General features: G+C 36.9%; 1 protein-coding gene across 4 annotated transcripts in view; it reads right to left on the minus strand.

The window, feature by feature from the left end:
• Positions 1–659: 659 nt before the first annotated feature.
• Positions 660–10,416, minus strand: part of LOC113072980 (protein FAM111A-like) — a 12,577-nt gene continuing 2,820 nt past the window's right edge. For 2 of the 4 annotated variants that reach the window (XM_026245873.1, XM_026245868.1), the window contains exons 2-5: positions 10,286–10,331; positions 9,476–9,535; positions 6,547–6,609; positions 661–3,724 (exon numbers count right to left, since the gene is read on the minus strand). In XM_026245873.1, coding sequence (XP_026101658.1) covers positions 1,934–3,724; positions 6,547–6,609; positions 9,476–9,529 — 1,908 coding nt within the window. In that variant the 5' untranslated portion in view covers positions 9,530–9,535; positions 10,286–10,331 and the 3' untranslated portion in view covers positions 661–1,933. Of the gene's footprint in view, positions 3,725–6,546; positions 6,610–8,306; positions 8,916–9,475; positions 9,536–10,285; positions 10,332–10,416 lie in introns of those variants that run through there. The other 2 variants (XM_026245879.1, XM_026245862.1) reach the window with 2 other exon arrangements.

Genomic DNA, 10,416 nt, shown 5'->3' on the forward strand with positions numbered 1-10,416 from the left:
ACATTTATTACTGTATTTATTCATCTTCGTTAATGTTAGTTAATGAAAATACAGTTATTCCTTGTTAGTTCATGGTAATTCACAGTGCATTAACTAATGTTAACAAGCACAACTTTTGATTTAAATAATGCATTAGTAAATGTTGAAATTAACATGAACTAAGACTTATAAATGCTGTAGAAGGATTGTTCTTGCTTAGTTCATGTTAATTAATACATTAACTAACATTAACTAATGGAACCTTATTCTAAAGTGTTACCCAAAGTCTTACTAAATACATCTACAATTTTAATTATTTGGAAAGACCACATTTCTAATTTTTAAGTTTAAGAATTACTAAAACTAAAACTGAAAGATTAAAGATAAATAGAAATTTCTAAAACTTAGAATTAAAAGTATAAAAGCAAAATATTATAATAGTTTATGTATTATGTACCTGCTCTTGCCTGAAAACAGTGCGCTCATTTAAAACGTGTCTCTTCTCTTGCTCAAACAGATTCCTGTGCAAATCTCTCTGGGCTCATGCGCTGTAAATATTATTTTCGCACCTGAATTAAATGTTGTCAAAAGTTATCAACCGATCAGAATACAAAGATGGATCTGTAATTTCTTTACAATTTAATAGTATTAGAAATGAATCAGATTTTTGGATGTTTTGTAAATAACCTAGTTTAACAGTTTGGTCAAACCCTTATGAACAATTTAACAAAAAAAGCATATGATTCTTTAAAATTAATGTGGTCTAAATACTGTATATTGTGTACTTGGATTGATATTGCAGATAGATAGACAGATCAATAATCAACATTAACGTGAATCAGTAACGAAAGCAAAAAAAAATAAAAAAAATAAAAATAAAACTTTAACTCAAATGTCTCAACTAAATATAAACAAAATCAACTCAGTCACATCTGACCCTGTATTCATCAAAGGTGTAGTCCTTATAGCACACACACACTTACACATAATAATTCATCCTAACTACCGAAGAAAAAAAACACAAGCCCAGCCCTCACTGGGACGTAACAAGACATATAAATATATATTCTGATTTACACATTGTCTATACATATTTAGATTTGTATATTCAAACTTAAAACTATTCTGAATTACATTTATATTATTCAGAATTTGAGTATTTGAATGGCAATAATATATATTTAAAAATGTTTTCTTATTTATTCTTATTTATTCTACATGCCACTGACAACATTTTTTCAGACCAAACAAATTGAAGATTCAAGAAGATTCTCAATATGATAAACGATCAAAACAACACATGAATCACACAAGTTACACATTAGAACAAGTGTATATTTGTTAAATAAAATGGTTTTATTTGAAACTGACATTTACATCCAGCAAAAAAATATGAAGAACAGTGATCTGGGGTTTGCAGCTTGAGTCTTGGAATTAACCTTCAGCCTCTACAGCAGTGTTGTCAAATCAGTTAATTTGGTGTATCTATGTGATTTAAAGATTTGTTGTAGAAGCTTGAACATGATCCCTTACAGCAAAGGCAAAATATTAAGCTTAATCAATGTAAAATCAGCATAAAACTTATATAAAGTAAAAATAATATAAACATGGATATGAAGATATATGAATGATTTGTTGTATGAGTGAAATTATTGTGAATGGATATACGAATATACAAGAATGTATGAATAAGAGTAAAGTAAATACAATAAAGAATGTACTATAAATCTACTTGTAGTCTCAACCAAATGAATAAACCCTCTATCACCTGTAAGATACATGACTTTACATTTATCAAAAATAAGAGAAACAGGCTGTAATTTAGGATTTTAAACATGCCATCTCTAAAAAATAATATGAAAAGTGAAAACTCATAACATTTAAAACAAATCTTTCAGAATTGAAGCTATTGCAGTCATGTCATCCAAAGAATTGTCATCATAGATGTGTGGACTTATTCAGTCTCGCTGTCGGTCTGATTCTCTTGCTCTGCAGGCCCAGACTCATTGCTTTTATTTCTGTTGGCTTCTAAGGTATTGAGAAGCTCATCCAAAGAGTTCATATTAGGCTTTCCTCTGATCATATCAATGATGGGCTGCATGGAATAAGCGTATTCCACAATGCTTCTAGTTATACCTTCTTCTCCTGGATACACATATCCACCACTGTGCATGCCAATCAGATAGCAGTGTTCATCAAAAACTGGAGAGCCAGAAGATCCGTGAAAGAAACAAGAGTTATAATTAATCTGATTTTTATAAACATCCCATTTTTCTTCAAAACACCTCTGTGTCATCACAGGTATGAAACTGATATTCTTAGAGATGTGTTTATCTATATTCTCTTGTAGATTTTGCCCCTCAATGATGAAGCAGGGGTCTGTTTTCTTAATCCCACCATCTGGATGTCCCACAATGCAGATCTCACCACGGTTAGGAGGGGGGCCAGGACTGTAAAATCTGAGCAACTCAGGACGGCCTGTGATTTTATCAACAGCTTTCAGTTCAAGAAGAGCGAAGTCAAGGTGGCATTTATTGGCATCTGTGATGTAACAGTAAGCAACAAGCTGTTCCTTGACTGGCACCAGCATCACCTTTGAGTCCAGACGTTCAAAATCAAATGCAGCTTCTAATTTCTTTGTAGAAGAAAGCTTGGCTGGAGACTCAAGAAATGGCTTAATAACATGAGCATTAGTTAGAACAAACCCCCCGAAGAGTAAGAAGCCGGTTCCTCTGGGGGATCCCTCCACTCGAATCTGACACACAGAGTCAGAGAGCGTCATGAGCTGCTTTATTTTATACACCTCAGAAAAACTCTGAACACTTTTATCATATTCTGCTCTGAAGAACTGATATTCTGCTGGGAGTTGGAACGGAGAGTTGTTTTTCTGATCCTCACGCTCCAGTAAAGTCTTCAGTAAATATTTATGCTGATCACGCAGAATTTTCAGAATCTCTTCAGAGTCTGGAATGATTGGCCATTTAGTTAAGTGACTAGTGGAATCTTTGTTATGGAGGGTTTGTTTTTGTTCAGTGCCATTGGGACGCTGGCCTGGGTCATTTTGTGCTGAATCAGCAGCTGAAGCTACATCAGATTTATTCTTGACTTTAGTTTGTTTCGTTTGGCTACCAGGAGCTTTGGGACCAGTATCAATTATCTGTAATTTCTTTCCATCAACATACTCAACCTTTTTAGACATTTCATGATATTTTTTACTTCCGAACTCTGATTCAAGCTCGAAGAGTAAACATTGTTTATCATTGAATATTTTATCAATGAATCGTCCATCATGCTTAAGAGCAGTTTCAACTTCAACTCCTTTGAGTGCATAAACACAAACATATTCAGCTATTTTGCGCAGTTCATTGTTTTTCATCAAATATGTTATATCTTTGCCTCCTGTCGTTTTAATGTAAAAAGTGACTAAGTCTGTACTGGGTAGTGAAATATCTGCTGCTGGTATTGTCTCTGTAGGAGACGTTCTTGTATTTTGGATGAAAGTTATTTCTAGGTTATCATCTGGTTCAATAAGACAACAGGGAAAATCTGTCTTCACAGCTGCTCCTGGAACTTTCCCTTTGGATCTCTGGATGATTATTTCTTTGGACACGTTGTTCTTTTGTTCCTTCTTGAAAGTTAACGATTCCATAAGAGTCTTAATCACAGTCATGGATGTATCAATGGCCATTTCAATTATCCGCGTTTTATTTTGGAAATGAAAACAGAAGCTTTCCATTTGTTCTCTCTGTTAAATTCAGAAAAACAATATACAAACAGACATTTAAGCCAATCTTGCGGAACAAACATTTGACAAGAAACTTTTAATTTGTATTTTAAAGCTACAACATTTAATAATAATAAATAAATACAAAAACTTGCAGAGGAATAAGGTTTTGGTAGCTTTTTAACTCTGCTACCTGAATGAAAAAAAAAAGTGGTTTGCAGCACCAGTTTTGTGGTGCAGGGGTTCATGTGAGCCCTTTTAAAAACGAAACAGACTTTGTTTGTGTTTTTTTTTTTTACGCAGACCTGGCAACCCTGGATGGACAAATAAATAACAAAAGAAAGAAAATGACGGATTTCCAACACATTTCACCTGAGGTAATGAGTGAAGGCAGGCAGGCAGGCAGATGAGATTGTAACGGCACACAAATACGACACATAACTCTGTTTTAAGGTCACGGTTCGATATGATTTCAGTACAGCGGGGGGAGGGATTTTGTTTTTTTTATATATAAATACATTCAGTTATAGTTTATATTTCTCAGTGATAAAATCTCAAATCTGATCAACTCAAGTACGAAACCATGCATCTTGCACATTGCAGTTTTTAAATTAACTGAAATAAATGAAGCTTTTATGTATTCAGATTACACAAATGGCTCTCATAGCATGTTACAAATTTAAACAGTCTTAATTTTTTAATATAGGGTAACAGGTTTTGTAAAATACCAGTATTTTGTGTAAAATTTTGCAAAATGCTCCTCTAGGATTATTTTTTTTGGTGACATAAACTGTAGACAATGATTTCCTGAGGTAGGCTAAATGAAATGCGGTGACATTTTATTTCCACGCTGCATTGTTGAGGTCCTTCCACGGTGAAACACTGAGTGGACGATAACATGAGGCATGAGATGTTCAGTCAGGTTTATTCACTTTAAAACTTGTAGTACAGAGGAAGCAGTGATCGTGTTCTCTCGTGCTCCGCTCTGCGGGACATCATGGCTCAGACACCGGAGCTGATCAGTGCTTGTGTGAGATTATCCATCAGGTTTCTGAACCAGCCCAGGTATGGCTCTCAAAGGGCATTTATACAGCGATTTGTTATGCCACAGAGACTGTCAAAATGACAATTATTATTTGAACTTACTGAGAAAAAACTAAATAAATAAAATTAATGTTTTGTTCACATGCGTAGGCAAACCGAAAGACCCATACCGAAATGTTTTGGTACGAATAGGGCTTGGGCGCCACTTTGCATTCTGGGACATGGCGGCCATGTTGATGGCCTCGCGAATTTAAACATATAGCAAGTAGAACGAGAAGCAGAGTTGGGAGAAAGAAAAATGTTAAATCACGAAAAGGTTGTGGGATTTACAGGGATACGCTAAATAGGGATGTCAGTGATCGGTATGTGGACACAATCGGCACTATTAACGGTTTGGATCCATATGAAATTCCCAACAAATAATGGAGTACCAACGACGACTTTCTGCATTACAGATATCTTCAGATTTTACAGATATCTTTGGCTGCCTTGTTTGTTTTGTGAGTGCCTACACTTCAGAACAGTTCTGAAGCTACAAGAAATTGGAGTCTCATGTGCAGTTCATAAATGGATGGGTTCAGGAGCTGCAGATCATAAAGCCGACAAACAATATACAGTAATCCGGACAAAAGGTAAGCTGCGCTCCACCTAGCTGCTAGTTTAGTAACCGTTATTACCAACAACCATTCACACATTAAATATTAACTAGGTGTTTCAAAAGTGTAGTTAGTAGCGGTCAACCCTACCGTTTTTTTCCAGGGTTCTCGCATATTTGTGCTCTTTTCCCGCTGTCTTCCCGTTTTATTATTTTCCATTATAATATCCCTCTAGCCCTTCCATTGGACCTGTCAGTCTCTGTGCTGTTGTCCTGTTGATAACCCCTTGCCCTTCCAGTGAAACAGATGTATTCAAAGCATCGTTTTGCTTACTTTAAAGCAACATTAGCGTGATGTTGGCCTTTTTAAGATAACGGCGTGGTTGTGAAACCATGAGTTCACACCAATCTGTAAGCAAAGTCACGTTAGACCTAGTTTCACAACTCGCTTAGTTAATGCAGCAGTTTTGTAGCACGATTTTTTGCTGTTAACCGAGGGATAGCAACAGAAAGATGAATGTTGAAATTTTCCAGTATTTTGGATGAGTAACCCAGGACATTTCCCTTATTTCCAATGTTCAATGTTGACTTAAGCTATATAAATTAATATTCAGATGTTATACTTGGTCTCCGTGGTCGCTCCTCCAAGCAGGAAAGTTAATCCACTTTAATTTTTTTCCCCCATGGCGATTATGTGTTGTGCTATTACACCCCACAATACAGCAATGGTTTACCATGGTTGAAATAGATTTTTAATTAATCAAATTAAGACACACGGCTAAGAGGGAGTACGTCTAAACACTGCGCAGTAGTCTGAGTAGCAGTTAAGGAGGCCATCAACATGGTGGCCACGCCTAGTAATGACGTCATGACGCCCAAGCCCTATATAATATATAGGTCCTATAGGCTATGCGCATCTAGTTAATGCAGCGCCTGTAAGATATCAATGTTCATAATTTGTGATGTTGTTTATTAAATTGGTGACTACCTGGAAGAGCTCACTGTTTGTTGTCCTTTTTTTACATTACAAGACTGGAATAAAAATAAGAAAAGACCATTGTGGAAAAATAACAATCCATGCAATTCGATTAAATGTAAAAAAAAAAAATCTAATGCACAAACATGCTTTCAAGTGAATACCGCTTGAGAAAAAAAATAAAAAGAGAAGTTTAATTAAAAAAAGTAGGTGTTTTGAGTGCTCTACCTGCTTCACATCTTTTGAAGATCCCTCTTCAACTTCTGTTTTAGACAAAGGATCCATTACTTCCTGAAAGAATATAAGGAATGCAGTTTGAATATACAAACCAAAACAACCCTTGAATTGACTAACAATCTGAAGTCATCAAAACAGTCTTTGGTTATGCATATAACCATGGTTCCCTGAGAGGGAACAAGACACTGCATCCTCTAGCAGACACAATGGGGAATGCTGCCAGCATGACCGCATGTCTGAAGCATGTGTGCAAAAAACGCCAATCCTATTGGTCCATGTGGCCAGTGATGTCATGGGCAGATGCCCAGAAGCATAAAAGGGCACCAACTGAATACATCACCAAATTTGTTGTCTGAAGGAGACAAACAGGCAGGCAAGGGCACGCAGCGTATCATTACCTCTCTGGGAATCATGGTTACATGCATACCAGAGATGTTCCCCTTCTAGTAAACTCCACACTGCATCCTCTAGTGAACACAATGGGGAACGAAATGCCAATGCGCATGCCTGTCCACCTGATGAGAGACCAAGGAAGTGACCAGAGGTTGGTAGTAACCGGTTACATTTACTGGAGTAAATTTTTTGGGTAACTAATACTTGGAGTATATTTAAAGATGGGTACTTTTACTATTACTTAAGTAAATAGTTAGTAGAAAAAAATTAAATAAATAAAATACCCTCCTTACTGTGGGCCACGCTCCTCTCGTTACTTTGTCATAATGCAATACAAGTTAAAAAAAAGCTTCAGTTTATTCCAAAAGTGCCGTCTACTTTTCTCTTGGCAATGAGAGATGCCGATTCCGATGAACACCGCATGTGCAGATTACGGTTCAACAGGTATAACTTGGTTTTGTGTACTGTTATCAAATGTAGCCCATGACATTACCAGATTGTTGTACAAATAACTTAAAATACAATGTATAATTTTTTACATTAAGTGGTCACAGAGTATGAAATTAATACCCTCCAAACCCATTTTAGCTCTGTGTCTAAGCAAAGCTATTCCTCATAGAACAATTAATATTGATAGTTCTAAAATATTTAAGCTTGCAGAAATTTACATTTGTTTACATTTTGCAGAACATATTGAAGATACATCAATGTGCATTTGGTTTGTAATGTTCATATGTTCAGTAACTTTGTGTGAGGCCATTGTGTGAGGAGTTTTCACTTTTCTCCATGCCAAAGTTTATTAATACATACAGGTGCATCTCAAATTAGAACGTTGTAGAAAAGTAAATTTCAGTAATTCAACTCTCAGTTGTAAAACTCGTATTAAATTCAATGCACACACACTAATGTAGTTTACGTATTTGGCTTTTTTAATTGTGATGTTTTTGGCTCACATTTAACAGAAACCCACCAATTAGAATATGGTGATATGCCAATCAGCTAATCAACTCAAAACACCTGCAAAGTTTTCCTGAACCTTCAAAATTTTCTCTCAGTTTGGTTCATTACACAATCATGGGGAAGACTGCCACAAACATTCATTATCAAAGAAGCTGTTCACAGAGAGCTGTATCCAAGCATGTTATCAAAGTTGAGTGGAAGGAAAAAATGTGAAAGAAAGATGCACAACCATCTGAGAGAACCGCAGCATTATGAGGATTGTCAAGCAACATTGATTCAAGAAGTTGAGTGAACTTCACAAGGAATGGACTGAGGCTGGGGTCAAGGCATCAAGAGCCACCACACACAGACGTGTCAAGGAATTTGCTGAAACACAGACAACTTCATCGGCGTCTTACCTGGGCTAAGGAGAAGAACTGGACGGTTGACAAATGGCCCAAAGTCCTCTTGAGATGAGAGCAAGTTCTACATTTCATTTGGAAACAAAGGTCCTAGAGTGTGGAGAAGTTCATAGCCCTGCTCCTTTTCCTTTATTTTATTATTATTTTTTTTTTTTGTTGTGAGATTGCAGGGACAGAGGCTCCTCCTTGATTGGCCGGACTTCAGTGCTGATCATGGGCTGCACCTGTGGCACTCCTATTTAAGAGGCTCATGGAATGGTATTCATGCTCTCATTTTTGTTTCCTTGTCTTTGTTTAAGAGTGGGTTGATGTTTTGGTGTTCCCATTTGTTTCCACAAAACCAATCTCCAACAGTTATTTGATTTGATTCTTTTATTATTCTTTAACATTTTGACCCTAGACATTATTTGATTTAACCTGAAATAAACTTATATTTTCTTTATTGAAACTTTATTTTAAGTGTCCTCTTTATGACTTTGAGCTGGGTCGTAACATAAATTGTAGCCTCGCCCGGGATCAAATTCTGGTCTGGAGTTTTGTTACTTGTGGTGTTGGTGTGCTTGACTGGACCTCAAACTCACCAGACCTGAACCCCAGAGAGAATCTATGGGTTATTGTCAAGAGGAAAATGAGAAACAAGAGACCAAACAATGCAGATGAGCTGAAGGCCACGGTCAAAGAAACCTGGGCTTCCGTACCACCTGAGCAGTGCCACAAACTGATCACCTCCATGCCACGCCGAATTGAGGCAGTAATTAAAGCAAAAAGAGCCCCCTTTTTTAATTGTTCTTATGAAGTATTCTAATTTGTTGAGCGTGAATTCATGGGTTTTTGTTAAATTGAAGCCAAAATAAATCCCAATTAAAAGCAGCAAAGATTTAGACTACTATAGTTGGTGTCCATTAAATTTAATACGGGTTACACAATTTCAGTTGAATAACTGAAAGTTTATGAACTTTTTCACGACATCCTAATTTGAGATGCACCTTTATGTCCCTCATCTAAAGAATCTAGTTAATCTGCAACTTCATCTCACAACCCACGCAATTAAATTTAAACAATCTATTATGTAAAAACAAGCATTCAAGTGAATACTTCTGGGGGAGAAAAACAAAAAGTTATAATTAATAAGTTAATGACTAGTAGGCTATGTGATCTACAGGTACCTGCTTCACATCTTTTGATCGTCCCTCTTCTACTACTTCACTCAAATCAGCCATTGCTTCCTGAAAAAAAAAGGTTAACAAGATTTATACATAGTGTTGAGATGCACTATATGAAATGCTTGTAAAAACAATAAGAGCCATAAATATAGTGAAAAGTGAAAGTGACATTCAGCCAAGTATGGTGACCCATACTCAGAATTTGTGCTCTGCATTTAACCCATCCGAAGTGCACACACACAGAGCAGTGAACACACACACACACACACACTGTGAGCACACACCCGGAGCAGTGGGCAGCCATTTATGCTGCGGCACCCGGGGAGCAGTTGGGGGTTCAATGCCTTGCTCAAGGACACCTAAGTCGTGGTATTGAAGGTGGAGAGAGAACTGTACATGCACTCCCCCCACCCACAATTCCTGCCGGCCAGGGACTCGAACTCACAATCTTTTGATTGGGAGTCCAACTCTCTAACCATTAGGCCACGACTTCCCCAAAACGTTAAAGAAATGGCTAACAAATTGGACACCCTAAACTTTTCATTTAATGCTTATGGATGATGGCACCACTGACTGCTTTAAAACTCTATATACACCCTGGGGCGTTTTAAGATATCCAGAGGCCCCTTGGCTACAGCATTTCGGTAGCCCTTTCTTATAGCCCTTGCATTGATGGGCCCCTGGATACACACATAGTTTTGGATAAAAGCGTCTGCTAAGTGCATAAAATAGAAGCTCATTTGTACTGTCAGTTTTGATTTTACAAGTCTTAAAATTAGTGCATGTAAAACAGATAGGCGTCTCTTTTTCTACCGTGTCTTTTCTCTGGTTTCCTCTATGCTCTCAGTTGGTCCACGCCCTGTGAAAGGAATTGAAAGTTACTGAAAGGGTTGTGACACGCTCACTGAATACCTGCCAAAAGTACAAGAGATGAATGCAGATAA

Source organism: Carassius auratus, chromosome 5 (assembly GCF_003368295.1).
Source record: "Carassius auratus strain Wakin chromosome 5, ASM336829v1, whole genome shotgun sequence".
In the NCBI taxonomy this organism is placed as follows: domain Eukaryota; kingdom Metazoa; phylum Chordata; class Actinopteri; order Cypriniformes; family Cyprinidae; genus Carassius; species Carassius auratus.